A 27,265-nucleotide genomic window follows, 5' to 3' on the forward strand; every position below is an offset into this window, starting at 1 on the left:
CCTAAACTTACTACTTTTGGTATTCACAGAAGGCATTTAGTAGTCTTAAATTAGGATTTTGTCTTAAATTAGGAGTTTGTCTTAAGTTAGGAATTTGTCTTAAGTTAGGATTTTGTCTTAAGTTAGGAATTTGTCTTAAGTTAGGATTTTGTCCTAAATTAGGATTTTGTCTAAAGTTAGGATTTTGTCCTAAATTATGCTTTTGTCTAGGGGCTGGATTTCTGGCTCGGCTCGTTCTGATCGGCGGAGCATCCGCCAGCTGGTTCTCGCCTCAGGTCACGGATTCTTAGGGTGGATAGATGTGGAAGGGAAGGGTTTAGGGCGGAGCGATGTTAGGCTGCGGCCATCTTGTTTCACCGCTTGGCCATGGCCCAGAGTTTTGTAAAAACTAGACCCTAAAAAATCAAAGCACCAACTGCAGATAACTAATCATACGAGACCGGGTCAAAGTAAAAAAATAAGGCCAAGTTTCAACCTCTCTTGAGCACTAAATGCAAAGTGGCATCTCATTTTAGACATATCGAGGAATATTCTGCTTTCTCCCTTGAAACCCCAATCAATGCTGGAGGCTTGAGGTTCACTTCGTACTTGCAAACAGCTCCATCACTCAGTTTCTGTGCTCCACCCGGTGGAGTTTTCAGCTTCCAGTTCTGAGCTTCTCCCACTCTAACATTTCCTGTGATATCCTGACCCTTGCTACTACAACTGAAGTCCTATGGCACGTCTGTCTCATTGTTGTAATGTTTTGTTCAAAGGGGTGGTTTGTTGTATAGGTCGATACTGTTACCTTTTTCTCGAACGTCATTGATACATTAAAAAAAAGGTTATACAATTATGTCTATTTGTGAGAATTCTGTGTATAATGCAGCATAATCAAGTGAATATTTTTCTTGTTGTTGCCAGGTTCCTACTTTAAGCCATTTTTGTCAAAGGACGTCTGTCTCAGAACCACTCTTGGAGAAGATGAAAGACAACCTGGAAGACAAATCAATGTTCACGTTGATGAACTTTCCAAAGGTTCCCATGAGGGCTGTAAATGAGTCAGAGAGGAGGGCTCCATCGAACGACGTTGACCTACAAGTAAAAACTATCATGAGAAAAATAGATCAACGGATAACCAAAGTAAGCTTCACCCACCCGGATAACACAACGTGTGCGGCAAAGAGCAAGGTGTCCATCATAAACCCCAGAGAGAGGTACTGCGTTGGGGACAATGTGACCATTCAGATTGACGTCTTCGATTACTTGGGCAACAGGAAGAAATATGGTGGTGACTTCCTGCGAGCGAGGATCTACTCGCCAGATCTCAAGGCAGGAGCTTCTGGGAAGATTGTGGACTTCCACAATGGAACATATCATGTAAAGTTTATCTTATTCTGGGAAGGAAAAGTGAAAGTGTCCCTCTTTGTGATCCACTCCAGTGAAGCTGTGGCGGCTCTATGGAGGGGACGCAACACTGGTTATAACTACATAGATCATAAGGTGAGATATACCAATGCAACGCATGAGGTTGAAGCCATCTGCTCGTATGACCTGGACACTGAGGAGGAAGTCTGCAACTTGATGGAGGCGTTGGATGAGTATCCGTTCTACTGCATCAGACCTGCGCACATGTTCTGCAGCTCGATAACTAAAATGACCAGCTACTACACCGGTCGCTCATACTTCACCGAGCTGGAGCGGCCACTCTTTGCCAAGTAAGTTGTTCACAGTGTCCATTTTCTAGCTCTGTCCGCAACAGCTTCTGTGTATTTGTGCTCCAAGTTTCCGGGTTTATGACTCTGGGGGCGCTGGCAATGAAAGAAAGACGGGTGCTTAGTAAGAAGCTGCTGCTCTGGCCAGGTGGGCAATGAAAAGAGGGGGTTAAGGTCTTAGCCTATCAGCATGGCAGAGACTGTTGCCCAAAACACACAAGATGATGCACGGAATGTTGCACAATGGCAAAATATACACCCCCAGTCATAGGTCTGGGTTTAATCCATCGTTATTTTGCTCACCAAGCCACCCCAGGTCAGACATGGCCATATGCAAATCAGTCTTGACCCTGTGCCTCTTTTCTGGCATTACAGCCGTCTTCAGCCAGGATAGCTTGACTCCAATGGCATAGTGAGCACGGGATACACGTCTGGGCATACCCTTCCCACATAGAATGCCATAAACTGGTCCTGGGATGCTTGATTCCAGTCCAGGAAAGGCATGGCTTGGCAGTTGGGGCTGGACTGTTCCCATGAGGCACAAGGTCAGACTGATTTGCATATGGCCATGTCTGAACTAGGGTGGCTTGGTGAGCAAAATAACAATGGATTAAACCCATATCTGTGACAGGGGGTGAATGTTTTGCCATTGTGCAACATTCCGTCCATCATCTTGTGTGTGTTGGGAGACTGTTGCCCATCATTACACATAGATCACATATTTATTCACCACAATTATTCTAAAAGGGCCCGAAAGCTGAGTAGACATAAAGTCCACCTGTGTCCTTCAGATTCTTCTCAGATCTCAGGATGATCCTGACTTGAATTACTGAATGTACATACAGGAGATGAAGCCACCATAAGTCGTTGGGTCCCAAGCCCAGTTATCAGAGGAGTGAAAACATAAACCTCCATTCTGTTAAGTGAAAAGCTTCCTCTGTGTTCATTGATAGGAGCCCTGGTGACTCTGTGTTCATGGACAGGAGCCCTGGTGACTCTGTGTTCATGGACAGGAGCCCTGGTGACTCTGTGTTTATGGATAGGAGCCCTGGTGGCTCTGTGTTCATGGATAGGAGCCCTGGTGACTCTGTGTTCATGGATAGGAGCCCTGGTGACTCTGTGTTCATGGATAGGAGCCCTGGTGACTCTGTGTTCATGGATAGGAGCCCTGGTGACCCTGTGTTCATGGACAGGAGCCCTGGTGACTCTGTGTTCATGGATAGGAGCCCTGGTGACTCTGTGTTCATGGAGCCCTGGTGACTCTGTGTTCATGGACAGGAGCCCTGGTGGCTCTGTGTTCATGGACAGGAGCCCTGGTGGCTCTGTGTTTATGGATAGGAGCCCTGGTGACTCTGTGTTTATGGACAGGAGCCCTGGTGACTCTGTGTTCATAGATAGGAGCCCTGGTGACTCTGTGTTCATGGACAGGAGCCCTGGTGGCTCTGTGTTCATGGATAGGAGCCCTGGTGACTCTGTGTTCATGGACAGGAGCCCTGGTGACTCTGTGTTCATTGATAGGAGCCCTGGTGACTCTGTGTTCATTGATAGGAGCCCTGGTGACTCTGTGTTTATGGATAGGAGCCCTGGTGACTCTGTGTTCATGGACAGGAGCCCTGGTGACTCTGTGTTCATTGATAGGAGCCCTGGTGACTCTGTGTTCATTGATAGGAGCCCTGGTGACTCTGTGTTTATGGATAGGAGCCCTGGTGACTCTGTGTTCATTGATAGGAGCCCTGGTGACTCTGTGTTTATGGACGGGAGCCCTGGTGACTCTGTGTTCATTGATAGGAGCCCTGGTGACTCTGTGTTCATTGATAAGAGCCCTGGTGACTCTGTGTTCATGGACAGGAGCCCTGGTGACTCTGTGTTCATTGATAGGAGCCCTGGTGACTCTGTGTTCATTGATAGGAGCCCTGGTGACTCTGTGTTTATGGATAGGAGCCCTGGTGACTCTGTGTTCATTGATAGGAGCCCTGGTGACTCTGTGTTCATTGATAGGAGCCCTGGTGACTCTGTGTTTATGGATAGGAGCCCTGGTGACTCTGTGTTCATTGATAGGAGCCCTGGTGACCCTGTGTTCATAGACAGGAGCCCTGGTGACTCTGTGTCTATGGATAGGAGCCCTGGTGGCTCTGTGTTCATGGACAGGAGCCCTGGTGACTCTGTGTTCATTGACAGGAGCCCTGGTGACTCTGTGTTCATTGATAGGAGCCCTGGTGACTCTGTGTTCATGGACGGGAGCCCTGGTGACTCTGTGTTCATGGAGCCCTGGTGACTCTGTGTTCATTGATAGGAGCCCTGGTGACTCTGTGTTCATGGATAGGAGCCCTGGTGACTCTGTGTTCATAGATAGGAGCCCTGGTGACTCTGTGTTCATGGACAGGAGCCCTGGTGACTCTGTGTTCATGGACAGGAGCCCTGGTGACTCTGTGTTCATGGACAGGAGCCCTGGTGGCTCTGTGTTCATGGACGGGAGCCCTGGTGACTCTGTGTTCATAGATAGGAGCCCTGGTGACTCTGTGTTCATGGATAGGAGCCCTGGGGGCTCTGTGTTCATAGATAGAAGCCCTGGTGACTCTGTGTTCATGGATAGGAGCCCTGGTGACTCTGTGTTCATGGATAGGAGCCCTGGTGGCTCTGTGTCTATGGACAGGAGCCCTGGTGACTCTGTGTTCATGGACAGGAGCCCTGGGGACTCTGTGTTCATGGATAGGAGCCCTGGTGACTCTGTGTTCATGGATAGGAGCCCTGGTGACTCTGTGTTCATGGATAGGAGCCCTGGTGACTCTGTGTTCATGGATAGGAGCCCTGGTGACTCTGTGTTCATGGACAGGAGCCCTGGTGGCTCTGTGTTCATGGATAGGAGCCCTGGTGACTCTGTGTTCATGGACAGGAGCCCTGGGGGCCCTGTGTTCATGGACAGGAGCCCTGGTGACTCTGTGTTCATGGATAGGAGCCCTGGTGACTCTGTGTTCATGGATAGGAGCCCTGGTGACTCTGTGTTCATGGACAGGAGCCCTGGTGGCTCTGTGTTCATGGATAGGAGCCCTGGTGACTCTGTGTTCATTGATAGGAGCCCTGGTGACTCTGTGTTTATGGATAGGAGCCCTGGTGGCTCTGTGTTTATGGATAGGAGCCCTGGTGACTCTGTGTTCATGGATAGGAGCCCTGGTGACTCTGTGTTCATTGATAGGAGCCCTGGTGACTCTGTGTTTATGGACAGGAGCCCTGGTGGCTCTGTGTTCATTGATAGGAGCCCTGGTGTCTCTGTGTTCATGGATAGGAGCCCTGGTGACTCTGTGTTCATGGATAGGAGCCCTGGTGACTCTGTGTTCATGGATAGGAGCCCTGGTGACTCTGTGTTCATGGACAGGAGCCCTGGTGGCTCTGTGTCTATCGACAGGAGCCCTGGTGACTCTGTGTTCATGGACAGGAGCCCTGGTGACTCTGTGTTCATGGATAGGAGCCCTGGTGGCTCTGTGTCTATGGACAGGAGCCCTGGTGACTCTGTGTTCATGGACAGGAGCCCTGGGGACTCTGTGTTCATGGATAGGAGCCCTGGTGACTCTGTGTTCATGGATAGGAGCCCTGGTGACTCTGTGTTCATGGATAGGAGCCCTGGTGACTCTGTGTTCATGGAGCCCTGGTGACTCTGTGTTCATGGACAGGAGCCCTGGTGACTCTGTGTTTATAGATAGGAGCCCTGGTGACTCTGTGTTCATGGGTAGGAGCCCTGGTGACTCTGTGTTCATGGATAGGAGCCCTGGTGACTCTGTGTTCATGGATAGGAGCCCTGGTGACTCTGTGTTCATGGACAGGAGCCCTGGTGACTCTGTGTTCATGGAGCCCTGGTGACTCTGTGTTCATGGATAGGAGCCCTGGTGACTCTGTGTTCATGGATAGGAGCCCTGGTGACCCTGTGTTCATGGATAGGAGCCCTGGTGACTCTGTGTTCATGGATAGGAGCCCTGGGGGCTCTGTGTTCATGGACAGGAGCCCTGGTGACTTTGTGTTCATGGACAGGAGCCCTGGTGGCTCTGTGTTCATGGATAGGAGCCCTGGTGACTCTGTGCTCATGGACAGGAGCCCTTGTGACTCTGTGCTCATGGACAGGAGCACTGGTGACTCTGTGCTCATGGACAGGAGCCCTGGTGACTCTGTGTTCATGGACAGGAGCCCTGGTGACTCTGTGCTCATGGACAGGAGCCCTGGTGACTCTGTGCTCATGGACAGGAGCCCTGGTGACTCTGTGCTCATGGACAGGAGCCCTGGTGACTCTGTGCTCATGGACAGGAGCCCTGGTGACTCTGTGTTCATGGACAGGAGCCCTTGTGACTCTGTGCTCATGGAGCCCTGGTGACTCTGTGTTCATTGATAGGAGCCCTGGTGACTCTATGTTCATGGACAGGAGCCCCCGTGACTCTGTGTTCATGGACAGGAGCCCTGGTGACTCTGTGCTCATGGAGCCCTGGTGACTCTGTGTTCATTGATAGGAGCCCTGGTGACTCTGTGTTCATGGAGCCCCCGTGACTCTGTGTTCATGGACAGGAGCCCCCGTGACTCTGTGTTCATGGAGCCCTGGTGACTCTGTGTTCATGGATAGGAGCCCTGGTGACTCTGTGTTCATGGATAGGAGCCCTGGTGACTCTGTGTTCATGGACAGGAGCCCTGGTGACTCTGTGTTCATGGATAGGAGCCCTGGTGACTCTGTGTTCATGGATAGGAGCCCTGGTGACTCTGTGTTCATTGATAGGTGCCCTGGTGGCTCTGTGTTTATGGATAGGAGCCCTGGTGGCCCTGTGTTCATGGATAGGAGCCCTGGTGACTCTGTGTTCATGGATAGGAGCCCTGGTGACCCTGTGTTCATGGATAGGAGCCCTGGTGACTCTGTGTTCATGGACAGGAGTCCTGGTGGCTCTGTGTCCGTAGACAGGAGCCCTGGTGACTCTGTGTTCATGGACAGGAGCCCTGGTGGCTCTGTGTTCATGGATAGGAGCCATTGTGGCTCTGTGTTCATGGATAGGAGCCCTGGTGACTCTGTGTCTATGGACAGGAGCCCTGGTGACTCTGTGTTCTTGGATAGGAGCCCTGGTGACTCTGTGTTCATGGATAGGAGCCCTGGTGACTCTGTGTTCATGGATAGGAGCCCTGGTGACTCTGTGTTCATGGACAGGAGCCCTGGCGACTCTGTGTTCATGGACAGGAGCCCTGGTGACTCTGTGTTCATGGACAGGAGCCCTGGTGACTCTGTGTTCATGGAGCCCTGGTGACTCTGTGTCTATGGACAGGAGCCCTGGTGACTCTGTGTTCTTGGATAGGAGCCCTGGTGACTCTGTGTTCATGGATAGGAGCCCTGGTGACTCTGTGTTCATGGATAGGAGCCCTGGTGACTCTGTGTTCATGGATAGGAGCCCTGGTGACTCTGTGTTCATAGACAGGAGCCCTGGTGACTCTGTGTTCATAGATAGGAGCCCTGGTGGCTCTGTGTTCATGGATAGGAGCCCTGGTGACTCTGTGTTCATGGATAGGAGCCCTGGTGGCTCTGTGTTCATGGATAGGAGCCCTGCTGACTCTGTGTTCATGGACAGGAGCCCTGGTGACTCTGTGTTCATGGGTAGGAGCCCTGGTGACTCTGTGTTCATTGATAGGAGCCCTGGTGACTCTGTGTTCATTGATAGGAGCCCTGGTGACTCTGTGTTCATGGATAGGAGCCCTGGTGACTCTGTGTTCATGGATAGGAGCCCTGGTGACTCTGTGTTCATGGATAGGAGCCCTGGTGACTCTGTGTTCATTGATAGGAGCCCTGGTGACTCTGGGCTCATAGACAGGAGCCCTGGTGGCTCTGTGTTCATGGACAGGAGCCCTGGTGGCTCTGTGTCCATGGATAGGAGCCCTGGTGACTCTGTGTTTATGGATAGGAGCCCTGGTGACTCTGGGCTCATAGACAGGAGCCCTGGTGACTCTGTGTTTATGGATAGGAGCCCTGGTGACTCTGGGCTCATAGACAGGAGCCCTGGTGACTCTGTGTTTATGGACAGGAGCCCTGGTGGCTCTGTGTTTATGGATAGGAGCCCTGGTGGCTCTGTGTTCATGGATAGGAGCCCTGGTGACTCTGTGTTCATGGGTAGGAGCCCTGGTGACTCTGTGTTCATAGATAGGAGCCCTGGTGACTCTGTGTTCATGGATAGGAGCCCTGGTGACTCTGTGTTCATGGACAGAAGCCCTGCTGGCTCTGTGTTCATGGATAGGAGCCCTGGTGGCTCTGTGTTCATGGATAGGAGCCCTGGTGGCTCTGTGTTCATGGACAGGAGCCCTGGTGACTTTGTGTTCATGGACAGGAGCCCTGGTGACTCTGTGTTCATGGATAGGAGCCCTGGTGACTCTGTGTTCATGGATAGGAGCCCTGGTGACTCTGTGTTCATGGACAGGAGCCCTGGTGACTCTGTGTTCATGAATAGGAGCCCTGGTGGCTCTGTGTTCATGGATATGAGCCCTGGTGACCCTGTGTTCATGGACGGGAGCCCTGGTTACTCTGTGTTCATGGACAGGAGCCCTGGTGACTCTGTGTTCATGGACAGGAGCCCTGGTGACTCTGTGTTTATGGATAGGAGCCCTGGTGACTCTGTTTTCATTGATAGGAGCCCTGGTGACTCTGTGTTCATGGACAGGAGCCCTGGTGGCTCTGGGTTCATGGATAGGAGCCCTGGTGACTCTGTGTTCATGGATAGGAGCCCTGGTGACTCTGTGTTCATGGAGCCCTGGTGACTCTGTGTTCATGGACAGGAGCCCTGGTGACTCTGTGTTCATGGATAGGAGCCCTGGTGACTCTGTGTTCATTGATAGGAGCCCTGGTGACTCTGTGTTCATGGATAGGAGCCCTGGTGGCTCTGTGTTTATGGATAGGAGCCCTGGTGACTCTGTGTTCATGGACAGGAGCCCTGGTGACTCTGTGTTCATGGACAGGAGCCCTGGTGACTCTGTGTTTATGGATAGGAGCCCTGGTGACTCTGTGTTCATGGACAGGAGCCCTGGTGACTCTGTGTTCATGGACAGGAGCCCTGGTGACTCTGTGTTTATGGATAGGAGCCCTGGTGACTCTGGGCTCATAGACAGGAGCCCTGGTGGCTCTGTGTTCATGGACAGGAGCCCTGGTGACTCTGTGTTTATGGATAGGAGCCCTGGTGACTCTGTGTTCATGGATAGGAGCCCTGGTGACTCTGTGTTCATGGACGGGAGCCCTGGTTACTCTGTGTTCATAGACAGGAGCCCTGGTGACTCTGTGTTCATGGAGCCCTGGTGACCCTGTGTTCATGGACGGGAGCCCTGGTTACTCTGTGTTCATGGACAGGAGCCCTGGTGACTCTGTGTTCATGGACAGGAGCCCTGGTGACTCTGTGTTCATGGACAGGAGCCCTGGTGGCTCTGTGTTCATGGACAGGAGCCCTGGTGACTCTGTGTTTATGGATAGGAGCCCTGGTGACTCTGTGTTCATGGATAGGAGCCCTGGTGACTCTGTGTTCATGGACAGGAGCCCTGGTGACTCTGTGTTTATGGACAGGAGCCCTGGTGGCTCTGTGTTTATGGATAGGAGCCCTGGTGGCTCTGTGTTCATGGATAGGAGCCCTGGTGACTCTGTGTTCATGGGTAGGAGCCCTGGTGACTCTGTGTTCATAGATAGGAGCCCTGGTGACTCTGTGTTCATGGGTAGGAGCCCTGGTGACTCTGTGTTCATAGATAGGAGCCCTGGTGACTCTGTGTTCATGGATAGGAGCCCTGGTGACTCTGTGTTCATGGACAGAAGCCCTGGTGGCTCTGTGTTCATGGATAGGAGCCCTGGTGGCTCTGTGTTCATGGATAGGAGCCTTGGTGGCTCTGTGTTCATGGACAGGAGCCCTGGTGACTCTGTGTTCATGGACAGGAGCCCTGGTGACTCTGTGTTCATGGACAGGAGCCCCCGTGACTCTGTGTTCATGGACAGGAGCCCTGGTGACTCTGTGTTCATGAATAGGAGCCCTGGTGACTCTGTGTTCATGGACAGGAGCCCTGGTGACTCTGTGTTCATGGTCAGAAGCCCTGGGGGCTCTGTGTTCATGGACAGGAGCCCTGGGGGCTTTGTGTTCATGGACAGGAGCCCCCGTGACTCTGTGTTCATGGAGCCCTGGTGACTCTGTGTTCATGAACAGGAGCCCTGGTGGCTCTGTGTCCATGGATAGGAGCCCTGGTGACTCTGTGTTTATGGATAGGAGCCCTGGTGACTCTGGGCTCATAGACAGGAGCCCTGGTGGCTCTGTGTTCATGGACAGGAGCCCTGGTGACTCTGTGTTTATGGATAGGAGCCCTGGTGACTCTGTGTTCATGGATAGGAGCCCTGGTGACTCTGTGTTCATGGACAGGAGCCCTGGTGACTCTGTGTTTATGGACAGGAGCCCTGGTGGCTCTGTGTTTATGGATAGGAGCCCTGGTGGCTCTGTGTTCATGGATAGGAGCCCTGGTGACTCTGTGTTCATGGGTAGGAGCCCTGGTGACTCTGTGTTCATGGATAGGAGCCCTGGTGACTCTGTGTTCGTTGACAGGAGCCCTGGTGACTCTGTGTTCATGGACAGGAGCCCTGGTGACTCTGTGTTCATGGACAGGAGCCCTGGTGACTCTGTGTTCATGGATAGGAGTCCTGGTGACTCTGTGTTTATGGATAGGAGCCCTGGTGACTCTGTGTTCATGGATAGGAGCCCTGGTGACTCTGTGTTCATGGATAGGAGCCCTGGTGACTCTGTGTTCATGGATAGGAGCCCTGGTGACCCTGTGTTCATGGATAGGAGCCCTGGTGACTCTGTGTTCATGGATAGGAGCCCTGGTGACTCTGTGTTCATGGAGCCCTGGTGACTCTGTGTCCATGGATAGGAGCCCTGGTGACTCTGTGTTCATTGATAGGAGCCCTGGTGACTCTGTGTTTATGGACGGGAGCCCTGGTGACTCTGTGTTCATGGATAGGAGCCCTGGTGACTCTGTGTTCATGGAGCCCTGGTGACTCTGTGTTCATGGATAGGAGTCCCGGTGACTCTGTGTTCATAGACAGGAGCCCTGGTGACTCTGTGTTCATGGAGCCCTGGTGACTCTGTGTCCATGGATAGGAGCCCTGGTGACTCTGTGTTCATGGACAGGAGCCCTGGTGACTCTGCGTTCATGGAGCCCTGGTGACTCTGTGTCTATGGACAGGAGCCCTGGTGACTCTGTGTTCATGGATAGGAGCCCTGGTGACTCTGTGTTCATGGACAGGAGCCCTGGTGACTCTGCGTTCATGGAGCCCTGGTGACTCTGTGTCTATGGACAGGAGCCCTGGTGACTCTGTGTTCTTGGATAGGAGCCCTGGTGACTCTGTGTTCATGGATAGGAGCCCTGGTGACTCTGTGTTCATGGATAGGAGCCCTGGTGGCTCTGTGTTCATGGACAGGAGCCCTGGTGACTCTGTGTTCATGGACAGGAGCCCTGGTGACTCTGTGTTCATGGACAGGAGCCCTGGTGACTCTGTGTTCATGGACAGGAGCCCTGGTGACTCTGTGTTCATGGACAGGAGCCCTGGTGACTCTGTGTTCATGGATAGGAGCCCTGGTGGCTCTGTGTTCATGGAGCCCTGGTGACTCTGTGTTCATGGACAGGAGCCCTGGTGACCCTGTGTTCATGGATAGGAGCCCTGGTGACTCTGTGTTCATGGATAGGAGCCCTGGTGACCCTGTGTTCATGGATAGGAGCCCTGGTGACTCTGCGTTCATGGAGCCCTGGTGACTCTGTGTTCATGGATAGGAGCCCTGGTGACTCTGTGTTCATGGAGCCCTGGTGACTCTGTGTTCATGGATAGGAGCCCTGGTGACTCTGTGTTCATGGATAGGAGCCCTGGTGACTCTGTGTTAATAGACAGGAGCCCTGGTGACTCTGTGTTCATGGATAGGAGCCCTGGTGACTCTGTGTTCATGGAGCCCTGGTGACTCTGTGTTCATGGATAGGAGCCCTGGTGACTCTGTGTTAATAGACAGGAGCCCTGGTGACTCTGTGTTCATGGGTAGGAGCCCTGGTGACTCTGTGTTCATGGACAGGAGCCCTGGTGACTCTGTGTTCATGGACAGGAGCCCTGGTGACTCTGTGTTCATGGATAGGAGCCCTGGTGACTCTGTGTTAATAGACAGGAGCCCTGGTGACTCTGTGTTCATGGATAGGAGCCCTGGTGACTCTGTGTTCATGGAGCCCTGGTGACTCTGTGTTCATGGATAGGAGCCCTGGTGACTCTGTGTTAATAGACAGGAGCCCTGGTGACTCTGTGTTCATGGGTAGGAGCCCTGGTGACTCTGTGTTCATGGACAGGAGCCCTGGTGACTCTGTGTTCATGGACAGGAGCCCTGGTGACTCTGTGTTCATGGAGCCCTGGTGACTCTGTGTTCATGGATAGGAGCCCTGGTGACTCTGTGTTCATGGATAGGAGCCCTGGTGACCCTGTGTTCATGGATAGGAGCCCTGGTGACTCTGTGTTCATGGATAGGAGCCCTGGTGACTCTGTGTTCATGGAGCCCTGGTGACTCTGTGTTCATGGACAGGAGCCCTGGTGACTCTGTGTTCATGGACAGGAGCCCTGGTGACTCTGTGTTCATGGATAGGAGCCCTGGTGACTCTGTGTTCATGGACAGGAGCCCTGGTGACCCTGTGTTCATGGATAGGAGCCCTGGGGGCTCTGTGTTCATGGACAGGAGCCCTGGTGACTCTGTGCTCTTGGACAGGAGCCCTGGTGACTCTGTGCTCATGGACAGGAGCCCTGGTGACTCTGTGCTCATGGACAGGAGCCCTGGTGACTCTGTGTTCATGGACAGGAGCCCTGGTGACTCTGTGCTCATGTAGCCCTGGTGACTCTGTGTTCATTGATAGGAGCCCTGGTGACTCTGTGTTCATGGACAGGAGCCCTGGTGACTCTGTGCTCATGGAGCCCTGGTGACTCTGTGTTCATGGACAGGAGCCCCCGTGACTCTGTGTTCATGGAGCCCCCGTGACTCTGTGTTCATGGACAGGAGCCCCCGTGACTCTGTGTTCATGGAGCCCTGGTGACTCTGTGTTCATGGATAGGAGCCCTGGTGACTCTGTGTTCATGGACAGGAGCCCTGGTGACTCTGTGTTCATGGATAGGAGCCCTGGTGACTCTGTGTTCATGGATAGGAGCCCTGGTGACTCTGTGTTCATTGATAGGAGCCCTGGTGGCTCTGTGTTTATGGATAGGAGCCCTGGTGGCCCTGTGTTCATGGATAGGAGCCCTGGTGACTCTGTGTTCATGGATAGGAGCCCTGGTGACCCTGTGTTCATGGATAGGAGCCCTGGTGACTCTGTGTTCATGGACAGGAGTCCTGGTGGCTCTGTGTCCGTAGACAGGAGCCCTGGTGACTCTGTGTTCATGGACAGGAGCCCTGGTGGCTCTGTGTTCATGGATAGGAGCCATTGTGGCTCTGTGTTCATGGATAGGAGCCCTGGTGACTCTGTGTCTATGGACAGGAGCCCTGGTGACTCTGTGTTCTTGGATAGGAGCCCTGGTGACTCTGTGTTCATGGATAGGAGCCCTGGTGACTCTGTGTTCATGGATAGGAGCCCTGGTGACTCTGTGTTCATGGACAGGAGCCCTGGCGACTCTGTGTTCATGGACAGGAGCCCTGGTGACTCTGTGTTCATGGACAGGAGCCCTGGTGACTCTGTGTTCATGGAGCCCTGGTGACTCTGTGTCTATGGACAGGAGCCCTGGTGACTCTGTGTTCTTGGATAGGAGCCCTGGTGACTCTGTGTTCATGGATAGGAGCCCTGGTGACTCTGTGTTCATGGATAGGAGCCCTGGTGACTCTGTGTTCATGGATAGGAGCCCTGGTGACTCTGTGTTCATAGACAGGAGCCCTGGTGACTCTGTGTTCATGGATAGGAGCCCTGGTGGCTCTGTGTTCATGGATAGAAGCCCTGGTGGCTCTGTGTTCATGGATAGGAGCCCTGGTGGCTCTGTGTTCATGGATAGGAGCCCTGCTGACTCTGTGTTCATGGACAGGAGCCCTGGTGACTCTGTGTTCATGGATAGGAGCCCTGGTGACTCTGTGTTCATGGGTAGGAGCCCTGGTGACTCTGTGTTCATTGATAGGAGCCCTGGTGACTCTGTGTTCATTGATAGGAGCCCTGGTGACTCTGTGTTCATGGATAGGAGCCCTGGTGACTCTGTGTTCATGGATAGGAGCCCTGGTGACTCTGTGTTCATTGATAGGAGCCCTGGTGACTCTGGGCTAATAGACAGGAGCCCTGGTGGCTCTGTGTTCATGGACAGGAGCCCTGGTGGCTCTGTGTCCATGGATAGGAGCCCTGGTGACTCTGTGTTTATGGATAGGAGCCCTGGTGACTCTGGGCTCATAGACAGGAGCCCTGGTGACTCTGTGTTTATGGATAGGAGCCCTGGTGACTCTGGGCTCATAGACAGGAGCCCTGGTGACTCTGTGTTTATGGACAGGAGCCCTGGTGGCTCTGTGTTTATGGATAGGAGCCCTGGTGGCTCTGTGTTCATGGATAGGAGCCCTGGTGACTCTGTGTTCATGGGTAGGAGCCCTGGTGACTCTGTGTTCATAGATAGGAGCCCTGGTGACTCTGTGTTCATGGATAGGAGCCCTGGTGGCTCTGTATTCATGGATAGGAGCCCTGGTGGCTCTGTGTTCATGGACAGGAGCCCTGGTGACTCTGTGTTCATGGACAGGAGCCCTGGTGACTCTGTGTTCATGGATAGGAGCCCTGGTGACTCTGTGTTCATGGATAGGAGCCCTGGTGACTCTGTGTTCATGGACAGGAGCCCTGGTGACTCTGTGTTCATGAATAGGAGCCCTGGTGGCTCTGTGTTCATGGATATGAGCCCTGGTGGCTCTGTGTTCATGGACGGGAGCCCTGGTTACTCTGTGTTCATGGACAGGAGCCCTGGTGACTCTGTGTTCATGGAGCCCTGGTGACCCTGTGTTCATGGACGGGAGCCCTGGTTACTCTGTGTTCATGGACAGGAGCCCTGGTGACTCTGTGTTCATGGATAGGAGCCCTGGTGACTCTGTGTTCATGGATAGGAGCCCTGGTGACTCTGTGTTCATGGATAGGAGCCCTGGTGACTCTGTGTTCATGGATAGGAGCCCTGGTGACTCTGTGTTCATTGATAGGAGCCCTGGTGACTCTGGGCTCATAGACAGGAGCCCTGGTGGCTCTGTGTTCATGGACAGGAGCCCTGGTGGCTCTGTGTCCATGGATAGGAGCCCTGGTGACTCTGTGTTTATGGATAGGAGCCCTGGTGACTCTGGGCTCATAGACAGGAGCCCTGGTGACTCTGTGTTTATGGATAGGAGCCCTGGTGACTCTGGGCTCATAGACAGGAGCCCTGGTGACTCTGTGTTTATGGACAGGAGCCCTGGTGGCTCTGTGTTTATGGATAGGAGCCCTGGTGGCTCTGTGTTCATGGATAGGAGCCCTGGTGACTCTGTGTTCATGGGTAGGAGCCCTGGTGACTCTGTGTTCATAGATAGGAGCCCTGGTGACTCTGTGTTCATGGATAGGAGCCCTGGTGACTCTGTGTTCATGGACAGAAGCCCTGCTGGCTCTGTGTTCATGGATAGGAGCCCTGGTGGCTCTGTGTTCATGGACAGGAGCCCTGGTGACTTTGTGTTCATGGACAGGAGCCCTGGTGACTCTGTGTTCATGGATAGGAGCCCTGGTGACTCTGTGTTCATGGATAGGAGCCCTGGTGACTCTGTGTTCATGGACAGGAGCCCTGGTGACTCTGTGTTCATGAATAGGAGCCCTGGTGGCTCTGTGTTCATGGATATGAGCCCTGGTGACCCTGTGTTCATGGACGGGAGCCCTGGTTACTCTGTGTTCATGGACAGGAGCCCTGGTGACTCTGTGTTCATGGACAGGAGCCCTGGTGACTCTGTGTTTATGGATAGGAGCCCTGGTGACTCTGTGTTCATTGATAGGAGCCCTGGTGACTCTGTGTTCATGGACAGGAGCCCTGGTGGCTCTGGGTTCATGGATAGGAGCCCTGGTGACTCTGTGTTCATGGATAGGAGCCCTGGTGACTCTGTGTTCATGGAGCCCTGGTGACTCTGTGTTCATGGACAGGAGCCCTGGTGACTCTGTGTTCATGGATAGGAGCCCTGGTGACTCTCTGTTCATTGATAGGAGCCCTGGTGACTCTGTGTTCATGGATAGGAGCCCTGGTGGCTCTGTGTTTATGGATAGGAGCCCTGGTGACTCTGTGTTCATGGACAGGAGCCCTGGTGACTCTGTGTTCATGGACAGGAGCCCTGGTGACTCTGTGTTTATGGATAGGAGCCCTGGTGACTCTGTGTTCATGGACAGGAGCCCTGGTGACTCTGTGTTCATGGACAGGAGCCCTGGTGACTCTGTGTTTATGGATAGGAGCCCTGGTGACTCTGGGCTCATAGACAGGAGCCCTGGTGGCTCTGTGTTCATGGACAGGAGCCCTGGTGACTCTGTGTTTATGGATAGGAGCCCTGGTGACTCTGTGTTCATGGATAGGAGCCCTGGTGACTCTGTGTTCATGGACGGGAGCCCTGGTTACTCTGTGTTCATGGACAGGAGCCCTGGTGACTCTGTGTTCATGGAGCCCTGGTGACCCTGTGTTCATGGACGGGAGCCCTGGTTACTCTGTGTTCATGGACAGGAGCCCTGGTGACTCTGTGTTCATGGACAGGAGCCCTGGTGACTCTGTGTTCATGGACAGGAGCCCTGGTGGCTCTGTGTTCATGGACAGGAGCCCTGGTGACTCTGTGTTTATGGATAGGAGCCCTGGTGACTCTGTGTTCATGGATAGGAGCCCTGGTGACTCTGTGTTCATGGACAGGAGCCCTGGTGACTCTGTGTTTATGGACAGGAGCCCTGGTGGCTCTGTGTTTATGGATAGGAGCCCTGGTGGCTCTGTGTTCATGGATAGGAGCCCTGGTGACTCTGTGTTCATGGGTAGGAGCCCTGGTGACTCTGTGTTCATAGATAGGAGCCCTGGTGACTCTGTGTTCATGGGTAGGAGCCCTGGTGACTCTGTGTTCATAGATAGGAGCCCTGGTGACTCTGTGTTCATGGACAGGAGCCCTGGTGACTCTGTGTTCATGGACAGAAGCCCTGGTGGCTCTGTGTTCATGGATAGGAGCCCTGGTGGCTCTGTGTTCATGGATAGGAGCCTTGGTGGCTCTGTGTTCATGGACAGGAGCCCTGGTGACTCTGTGTTCATGGACAGGAGCCCTGGTGACTCTGTGTTCATGGACAGGAGCCCCCGTGACTCTGTGTTCATGGACAGGAGCCCTGGTGACTCTGTGTTCATGAATAGGAGCCCTGGTGACTCTGTGTTCATGGACAGGAGCCCTGGTGACTCTGTGTTCATGGTCAGAAGCCCTGGGGGCTCTGTGTTCATGGACAGGAGCCCTGGGGGCTTTGTGTTCATGGACAGGAGCCCCCGTGACTCTGTGTTCATGGAGCCCTGGTGACTCTGTGTTCATGAACAGGAGCCCTGGTGGCTCTGTGTCCATGGATAGGAGCCCTGGTGACTCTGTGTTTATGGATAGGAGCCCTGGTGACTCTGGGCTCATAGACAGGAGCCCTGGTGGCTCTGTGTTCATGGACAGGAGCCCTGGTGACTCTGTGTTTATGGATAGGAGCCCTGGTGACTCTGTGTTCATGGATAGGAGCCCTGGTGACTCTGTGTTCATGGACAGGAGCCCTGGTGACTCTGTGTTTATGGACAGGAGCCCTGGTGGCTCTGTGTTTATGGATAGGAGCCCTGGTGGCTCTGTGTTCATGGATAGGAGCCCTGGTGACTCTGTGTTCATGGGTAGGAGCCCTGGTGACTCTGTGTTCATGGATAGGAGCCCTGGTGACTCTGTGTTCGTTGACAGGAGCCCTGGTGACTCTGTGTTCATGGACAGGAGCCCTGGTGACTCTGTGTTCATGGACAGGAGCCCTGGTGACTCTGTGTTCATGGATAGGAGTCCTGGTGACTCTGTGTTTATGGATAGGAGCCCTGGTGACTCTGTGTTCATGGATAGGAGCCCTGGTGACTCTGTGTTCATGGATAGGAGCCCTGGTGACTCTGTGTTCATGGATAGGAGCCCTGGTGACCCTGTGTTCATGGATAGGAGCCCTGGTGACTCTGTGTTCATGGATAGGAGCCCTGGTGACTCTGTGTTCATGGAGCCCTGGTGACTCTGTGTCCATGGATAGGAGCCCTGGTGACTCTGTGTTCATTGATAGGAGCCCTGGTGACTCTGTGTTTATGGACGGGAGCCCTGGTGACTCTGTGTTCATGGATAGGAGCCCTGGTGACTCTGTGTTCATGGAGCCCTGGTGACTCTGTGTTCATGGATAGGAGTCCCGGTGACTCTGTGTTCATAGACAGGAGCCCTGGTGACTCTGTGTTCATGGAGCCCTGGTGACTCTGTGTCCATGGATAGGAGCCCTGGTGACTCTGTGTTCATGGACAGGAGCCTTGGTGACTCTGCGTTCATGGAGCCCTGGTGACTCTGTGTCTATGGACAGGAGCCCTGGTGACTCTGTGTTCATGGATAGGAGCCCTGGTGACTCTGTGTTCATGGACAGGAGCCCTGGTGACTCTGCGTTCATGGAGCCCTGGTGACTCTGTGTCTATGGACAGGAGCCCTGGTGACTCTGTGTTCTTGGATAGGAGCCCTGGTGACTCTGTGTTCATGGATAGGAGCCCTGGTGACTCTGTGTTCATGGATAGGAGCCCTGGTGGCTCTGTGTTCATGGACAGGAGCCCTGGTGACTCTGTGTTCATGGACAGGAGCCCTGGTGACTCTGTGTTCATGGACAGGAGCCCTGGTGACTCTGTGTTCATGGACAGGAGCCCTGGTGACTCTGTGTTCATGGACAGGAGCCCTGGTGACTCTGTGTTCATGGATAGGAGCCCTGGTGGCTCTGTGTTCATGGAGCCCTGGTGACTCTGTGTTCATGGACAGGAGCCCTGGTGACCCTGTGTTCATGGATAGGAGCCCTGGTGACTCTGTGTTCATGGATAGGAGCCCTGGTGACCCTGTGTTCATGGATAGGAGCCCTGGTGACTCTGCGTTCATGGAGCCCTGGTGACTCTGTGTTCATGGATAGGAGCCCTGGTGACTCTGTGTTCATGGAGCCCTGGTGACTCTGTGTTCATGGATAGGAGCCCTGGTGACTCTGTGTTCATGGATAGGAGCCCTGGTGACTCTGTGTTAATAGACAGGAGCCCTGGTGACTCTGTGTTCATGGATAGGAGCCCTGGTGACTCTGTGTTCATGGAGCCCTGGTGACTCTGTGTTCATGGATAGGAGCCCTGGTGACTCTGTGTTAATAGACAGGAGCCCTGGTGACTCTGTGTTCATGGGTAGGAGCCCTGGTGACTCTGTGTTCATGGACAGGAGCCCTGGTGACTCTGTGTTCATGGACAGGAGCCCTGGTGACTCTGTGTTCATGGATAGGAGCCCTGGTGACTCTGTGTTAATAGACAGGAGCCCTGGTGACTCTGTGTTCATGGATAGGAGCCCTGGTGACTCTGTGTTCATGGAGCCCTGGTGACTCTGTGTTCATGGATAGGAGCCCTGGTGACTCTGTGTTAATAGACAGGAGCCCTGGTGACTCTGTGTTCATGGGTAGGAGCCCTGGTGACTCTGTGTTCATGGACAGTAGCCCTGGTGACTCTGTGTTCATGGACAGGAGCCCTGGTGACTCTGTGTTCATGGAGCCCTGGTGACTCTGTGTTCATGGATAGGAGCCCTGGTGACTCTGTGTTCATGGATAGGAGCCCTGGTGACCCTGTGTTCATGGATAGGAGCCCTGGTGACTCTGTGTTCATGGATAGGAGCCCTGGTGACTCTGTGTTCATGGAGCCCTGGTGACTCTGTGTTCATGGATAGGAGCCCTGGTGACTCTGTGTTCATGGATAGGAGCCCTGGTGACTCTGTGTTCATGGATAGGAGCCCTGGTGACTCTGTGTTCATGGACAGGAGCCCTGGTGACCCTGTGTTCATGGATAGGAGCCCTGGGGGCTCTGTGTTCATGGACAGGAGCCCTGGTGACTCTGTGCTCATGGACAGGAGCCCTGGTGACTCTGTGCTCATGGACAGGAGCCCTGGTGACTCTGTGCTCATGGACAGGAGCCCTGGTGACTCTGTGTTCATGGACAGGAGCCCTGGTGACTCTGTGCTCATGTAGCCCTGGTGACTCTGTGTTCATTGATAGGAGCCCTGGTGACTCTGTGTTCATGGACAGGAGCCCTGGTGACTCTGTGCTCATGGAGCCCTGGTGACTCTGTGTTCATTGATAGGAGCCCTGGTGACTCTGTGTTCATGGACAGGAGCCCTGGTGACTCTGTGTTCATGGACAGGAGCCCCCGTGACTCTGTGTTCATGGAGCCCCCGTGACTCTGTGTTCATGGACAGGAGCCCCCGTGACTCTGTGTTCATGGAGCCCTGGTGACTCTGTGTTCATGGATAGGAGCCCTGGTGACTCTGTGTTCATGGACAGGAGCCCTGGTGACTCTGTGTTCATGGATAGGAGCCCTGGTGACTCTGTGTTCATGGATAGGAGCCCTGGTGACTCTGTGTTCATTGATAGGAGCCCTGGTGGCTCTGTGTTTATGGATAGGAGCCCTGGTGGCCCTGTGTTCATGGATAGGAGCCCTGGTGACTCTGTGTTCATGGATAGGAGCCCTGGTGACCCTGTGTTCATGGATAGGAGCCCTGGTGACTCTGTGTTCATGGACAGGAGTCCTGGTGGCTCTGTGTCCGTAGACAGGAGCCCTGGTGACTCTGTGTTCATGGACAGGAGCCCTGGTGGCTCTGTGTTCATGGATAGGAGCCATTGTGGCTCTGTGTTCATGGATAGGAGCCCTGGTGACTCTGTGTCTATGGACAGGAGCCCTGGTGACTCTGTGTTCTTGGATAGGAGCCCTGGTGACTCTGTGTTCATGGATAGGAGCCCTGGTGACTCTGTGTTCATGGATAGGAGCCCTGGTGACTCTGTGTTCATGGACAGGAGCCCTGGCGACTCTGTGTTCATGGACAGGAGCCCTGGTGACTCTGTGTTCATGGACAGGAGCCCTGGTGACTCTGTGTTCATGGAGCCCTGGTGACTCTGTGTCTATGGACAGGAGCCCTGGTGACTCTGTGTTCTTGGATAGGAGCCCTGGTGACTCTGTGTTCATGGATAGGAGCCCTGGTGACTCTGTGTTCATGGATAGGAGCCCTGGTGACTCTGTGTTCATGGATAGGAGCCCTGGTGACTCTGTGTTCATAGACAGGAGCCCTGGTGACTCTGTGTTCATAGATAGGAGCCCTGGTGGCTCTGTGTTCATGGATAGGAGCCCTGGTGACTCTGTGTTCATGGATAGGAGCCCTGGTGGCTCTGTGTTCATGGATAGGAGCCCTGCTGACTCTGTGTTCATGGACAGGAGCCCTGGTGACTCTGTGTTCATGGATAGGAGCCCTGGTGACTCTGTGTTCATGGGTAGGAGCCCTGGTGACTCTGTGTTCATTGATAGGAGCCCTGGTGACTCTGTGTTCATTGATAGGAGCCCTGGTGACTCTGTGTTCATGGATAGGAGCCCTGGTGACTCTGTGTTCATGGATAGGAGCCCTGGTGACTCTGTGTTCATTGATAGGAGCCCTGGTGACTCTGGGCTAATAGACAGGAGCCCTGGTGGCTCTGTGTTCATGGACAGGAGCCCTGGTGGCTCTGTGTCCATGGATAGGAGCCCTGGTGACTCTGTGTTTATGGATAGGAGCCCTGGTGACTCTGGGCTCATAGACAGGAGCCCTGGTGACTCTGTGTTTATGGATAGGAGCCCTGGTGACTCTGGGCTCATAGACAGGAGCCCTGGTGACTCTGTGTTTATGGACAGGAGCCCTGGTGGCTCTGTGTTTATGGATAGGAGCCCTGGTGGCTCTGTGTTCATGGATAGGAGCCCTGGTGACTCTGTGTTCATGGGTAGGAGCCCTGGTGACTCTGTGTTCATAGATAGGAGCCCTGGTGACTCTGTGTTCATGGATAGGAGCCCTGGTGGCTCTGTGTTCATGGATAGGAGCCCTGGTGGCTCTGTGTTCATGGACAGGAGCCCTGGTGACTCTGTGTTCATGGACAGGAGCCCTGGTGACTCTGTGTTCATGGATAGGAGCCCTGGTGACTCTGTGTTCATGGATAGGAGCCCTGGTGACTCTGTGTTCATGGACAGGAGCCCTGGTGACTCTGTGTTCATGAATAGGAGCCCTGGTGGCTCTGTGTTCATGGATATGAGCCCTGGTGGCTCTGTGTTCATGGACGGGAGCCCTGGTTACTCTGTGTTCATGGACAGGAGCCCTGGTGACTCTGTGTTCATGGAGCCCTGGTGACCCTGTGTTCATGGACGGGAGCCCTGGTTACTCTGTGTTCATGGACAGGAGCCCTGGTGACTCTGTGTTCATGGATAGGAGCCCTGGTGACTCTGTGTTCATGGATAGGAGCCCTGGTGACTCTGTGTTAATAGACAGGAGCCCTGGTGACTCTGTGTTCATGGATAGGAGCCCTGGTGACTCTGTGTTCATGGAGCCCTGGTGACTCTGTGTTCATGGATAGGAGCCCTGGTGACTCTGTGTTAATAGACAGGAGCCCTGGTGACTCTGTGTTCATGGGTAGGAGCCCTGGTGACTCTGTGTTCATGGACAGGAGCCCTGGTGACTCTGTGTTCATGGACAGGAGCCCTGGTGACTCTGTGTTCATGGATAGGAGCCCTGGTGACTCTGTGTTAATAGACAGGAGCCCTGGTGACTCGGTGTTCATGGATAGGAGCCCTGGTGACTCTGTGTTCATGGAGCCCTGGTGACTCTGTGTTCATGGATAGGAGCCCTGGTGACTCTGTGTTAATAGACAGGAGCCCTGGTGACTCTGTGTTCATGGGTAGGAGCCCTGGTGACTCTGTGTTCATGGACAGGAGCCCTGGTGACTCTGTGTTCATGGACAGGAGCCCTGGTGACTCTGTGTTCATGGAGCCCTGGTGACTCTGTGTTCATGGATAGGAGCCCTGGTGACTCTGTGTTCATGGATAGGAGCCCTGGTGACCCTGTGTTCATGGATAGGAGCCCTGGTGACTCTGTGTTCATGGATAGGAGCCCTGGTGACTCTGTGTTCATGGAGCCCTGGTGACTCTGTGTTCATGGATAGGAGCCCTGGTGACTCTGTGTTCATGGATAGGAGCCCTGGTGACTCTGTGTTCATGGATAGGAGCCCTGGTGACTCTGTGTTCATGGACAGGAGCCCTGGTGACCCTGTGTTCATGGATAGGAGCCCTGGGGGCTCTGTGTTCATGGACAGGAGCCCTGGTGACTCTGTGCTCATGGACAGGAGCCCTGGTGACTCTGTGCTCATGGACAGGAGCCCTGGTGACTCTGTGCTCATGGACAGGAGCCCTGGTGACTCTGTGTTCATGGACAGGAGCCCTGGTGACTCTGTGCTCATGGAGCCCTGGTGACTCTGTGTTCATTGATAGGAGCCCTGGTGACTCTGTGTTCATGGACAGGAGCCCTGGTGACTCTGTGCTCATGGAGCCCTGGTGACTCTGTGTTCATGGACAGGAGCCCCCGTGACTCTGTGTTCATGGAGCCCCCGTGACTCTGTGTTCATGGACAGGAGCCCCCGTGACTCTGTGTTCATGGAGCCCTGGTGACTCTGTGTTCATGGATAGGAGCCCTGGTGACTCTGTGTTCATGGACAGGAGCCCTGGTGACTCTGTGTTCATGGATAGGAGCCCTGGTGACTCTGTGTTCATGGATAGGAGCCCTGGTGACTCTGTGTTCATTGATAGGAGCCCTGGTGGCTCTGTGTTTATGGATAGGAGCCCTGGTGGCCCTGTGTTCATGGATAGGAGCCCTGGTGACTCTGTGTTCATGGATAGGAGCCCTGGTGACCCTGTGTTCATGGATAGGAGCCCTGGTGACTCTGTGTTCATGGACAGGAGTCCTGGTGGCTCTGTGTCCGTAGACAGGAGCCCTGGTGACTCTGTGTTCATGGACAGGAGCCCTGGTGGCTCTGTGTTCATGGATAGGAGCCATTGTGGCTCTGTGTTCATGGATAGGAGCCCTGGTGACTCTGTGTCTATGGACAGGAGCCCTGGTGACTCTGTGTTCTTGGATAGGAGCCCTGGTGACTCTGTGTTCATGGATAGGAGCCCTGGTGACTCTGTGTTCATGGATAGGAGCCCTGGTGACTCTGTGTTCATGGACAGGAGCCCTGGCGACTCTGTGTTCATGGACAGGAGCCCTGGTGACTCTGTGTTCATGGACAGGAGCCCTGGTGACTCTGTGTTCATGGAGCCCTGGTGACTCTGTGTCTATGGACAGGAGCCCTGGTGACTCTGTGTTCTTGGATAGGAGCCCTGGTGACTCTGTGTTCATGGATAGGAGCCCTGGTCACTCTGTGTTCATGGATAGGAGCCCTGGTGACTCTGTGTTCATGGATAGGAGCCCTGGTGACTCTGTGTTCATAGACAGGAGCCCTGGTGACTCTGTGTTCATAGATAGGAGCCCTGGTGGCTCTGTGTTCATGGATAGGAGCCCTGGTGACTCTGTGTTCATGGATAGGAGCCCTGGTGGCTCTGTGTTCATGGATAGGAGCCCTGCTGACTCTGTGTTCATGGACAGGAGCCCTGGTGACTCTGTGTTCATGGACAGGAGCCCTGGTGACTCTGTGTTCATGGGTAGGAGCCCTGGTGACTCTGTGTTCATTGATAGGAGCCCTGGTGACTCTGTGTTCATTGATAGGAGCCCTGGTGACTCTGTGTTCATGGATAGGAGCCCTGGTGACTCTGTGTTCATGGATAGGAGCCCTGGTGACTCTGTGTTCATTGATAGGAGCCCTGGTGACTCTGGGCTAATAGACAGGAGCCCTGGTGGCTCTGTGTTCATGGACAGGAGCCCTGGTGGCTCTGTGTCCATGGATAGGAGCCCTGGTGACTCTGTGTTTATGGATAGGAGCCCTGGTGACTCTGGGCTCATAGACAGGAGCCCTGGTGACTCTGTGTTTATGGATAGGAGCCCTGGTGACTCTGGGCTCATAGACAGGAGCCCTGGTGACTCTGTGTTTATGGACAGGAGCCCTGGTGGCTCTGTGTTTATGGATAGGAGCCCTGGTGGCTCTGTGTTCATGGATAGGAGCCCTGGTGACTCTGTGTTCATGGGTAGGAGCCCTGGTGACTCTGTGTTCATAGATAGGAGCCCTGGTGACTCTGTGTTCATGGATAGGAGCCCTGGTGGCTCTGTGTTCATGGATAGGAGCCCTGGTGGCTCTGTGTTCATGGACAGGAGCCCTGGTGACTCTGTGTTCATGGACAGGAGCCCTGGTGACTCTGTGTTCATGGATAGGAGCCCTGGTGACTCTGTGTTCATGGATAGGAGCCCTGGTGACTCTGTGTTCATGGACAGGAGCCCTGGTGACTCTGTGTTCATGAATAGGAGCCCTGGTGGCTCTGTGTTCATGGATATGAGCCCTGGTGGCTCTGTGTTCATGGACGGGAGCCCTGGTTACTCTGTGTTCATGGACAGGAGCCCTGGTGACTCTGTGTTCATGGAGCCCTGGTGACCCTGTGTTCATGGACGGGAGCCCTGGTTACTCTGTGTTCATGGACAGGAGCCCTGGTGACTCTGTGTTCATGGACAGGAGCCCTGGTGACTCTGTGTTTATGGATAGGAGCCCTGGTGACTCTGTGTTCATTGATAGGAGCCCTGGTGACTCTGTGTTCATGGACAGGAGCCCTGGTGGCTCTGGGTTCATGGATAGGAGCCCTGGTGACTCTGTGTTCATGGATAGGAGCCCTGGTGACTCTGTGTTCATGGAGCCCTGGTGACTCTGTGTCCATGGATAGGAGCCCTGGTGACTCTGTGTTCATTGATAGGAGCCCTGGTGACTCTGTGTTTATGGACGGGAGCCCTGGTGACTCTGTGTTCATGGATAGGAGCCCTGGTGACTCTGTGTTCATGGAGCCCTGGTGACTCTGTGTTCATGGATAGGAGCCCTGGTGACTCTGTGTTCATGGACAGGAGCCCTGGTGACTCTGTGTTTATGGATAGGAGCCCTGGTGACTCTGGGCTCATAGACAGGAGCCCTGGTGGCTCTGTGTTCATGGACAGGAGCCCTGGTGACTCTGTGTTTATGGATAGGAGCCCTGGTGACTCTGTGTTCATGGATAGGAGCCCTGGTGACTCTGTGTTCATGGACAGGAGCCCTGGTGACTCTGTGTTTATGGACAGGAGCCCTGGTGGCTCTGTGTTTATGGATAGGAGCCCTGGTGGCTCTGTGTTCATGGATAGGAGCCCTGGTGACTCTGTGTTCATAGACAGGAGCCCTGGTGACTCTGTGTTCATGGACAGGAGCCCTGGTGACTCTGTGTTCATGGACAGGAGCCCCCGTGACTCTGTGTTCATGGACAGGAGCCCTGTGACTCTGTCTTCATGAATAGGAGCCCTGCTGACTCTGTGTTCATGGACAGGAGCCCTGGTGACTCTGTGTTCATGGTCAGAAGCCCTGGGGGCTCTGTGTTCATGGACAGGAGCCCTGGGGGCTCTGTGTTCATGGACAGGAGCCCCCGTGACTCTGTGTTCATGGAGCCCTGGTGACTCTGTGTTCATGAACAGGAGCCCTGGGGGCTCTGTGTTTATGGACAGGAGCCCTGGTGACTCTGTGTTTATGGATAGGAGCCCTGGTGACTCTGGGCTCATAGACAGGAGCCCTGGTGGCTCTGTGTTCATGGACAGGAGCCCTGGTGACTCTGTGTTTATGGATAGGAGCCCTGGTGACTCTGTGTTCATGGATAGGAGCCCTGGTGACTCTGTGTTCATGGACAGGAGCCCTGGTGACTCTGTGTTTATGGACAGGAGCCCTGGTGGCTCTGTGTTTATGGATAGGAGCCCTGGTGGCTCTGTGTTCATGGATAGGAGCCCTGGTGACTCTGTGTTCATGGGTAGGAGCCCTGGTGACTCTGTGTTCATAGATAGGAGCCCTGGTGACTCTGTGTTCATGGGTAGGAGCCCTGGTGACTCTGTGTTCATAGATAGGAGCCCTGGTGACTCTGTGTTCATGGATAGGAGCCCTGGTGACTCTGTGTTCATGGACAGAAGCCCTGGTGGCTCTGTGTTCATGGATAGGAGCCCTGGTGGCTCTGTGTTCATGGATAGGAGCCCTGGTGGCTCTGTGTTCATGGACAGGAGCCCTGGTGACTCTGTGTTCATGGACAGGAGCCCTGGTGACTCTGTGTTCATGGACAGGAGCCCCCTTGACTCTGTGTTCATGGACAGGAGCCCTGGTGACTCTGTGTTCATGGGTAGGAGCCCTGGTGACTCTGTGTTCATGGACAGGAGCCCTGGGGGCTCTGTGTTCATGGACAGGAGCCCCCGTGACTCTGTGTTCATGGATAGGAGCCCTGGTGACTCTGTGTTCATGGATAGGAGCCCTGGTGACTCTGTGTTCATGGACAGGAGCCCTGGTGGCTCTGTGTTCATGGATATGAGCCCTGG

General features: G+C 54.1%; 1 protein-coding gene across 1 annotated transcript in view; it reads left to right on the top strand.

The window, feature by feature from the left end:
* The window catches only part of LOC144767909 (NXPE family member 1-like), a 357,584-nt gene that overhangs the window by 192,598 nt on the left and 137,721 nt on the right, over window positions 1-27,265 (top strand). The window contains exon 4 of the mRNA XM_078651249.1: window positions 904-1,697. Coding sequence (XP_078507375.1) covers window positions 904-1,697 — 794 coding nt within the window. The remainder of the gene's footprint in view (window positions 1-903; window positions 1,698-27,265) is intronic.

Source organism: Lissotriton helveticus, chromosome 7 (genome assembly GCF_964261635.1).
Source record: "Lissotriton helveticus chromosome 7, aLisHel1.1, whole genome shotgun sequence".
Lineage (NCBI taxonomy): Eukaryota > Metazoa > Chordata > Amphibia > Caudata > Salamandridae > Lissotriton > Lissotriton helveticus.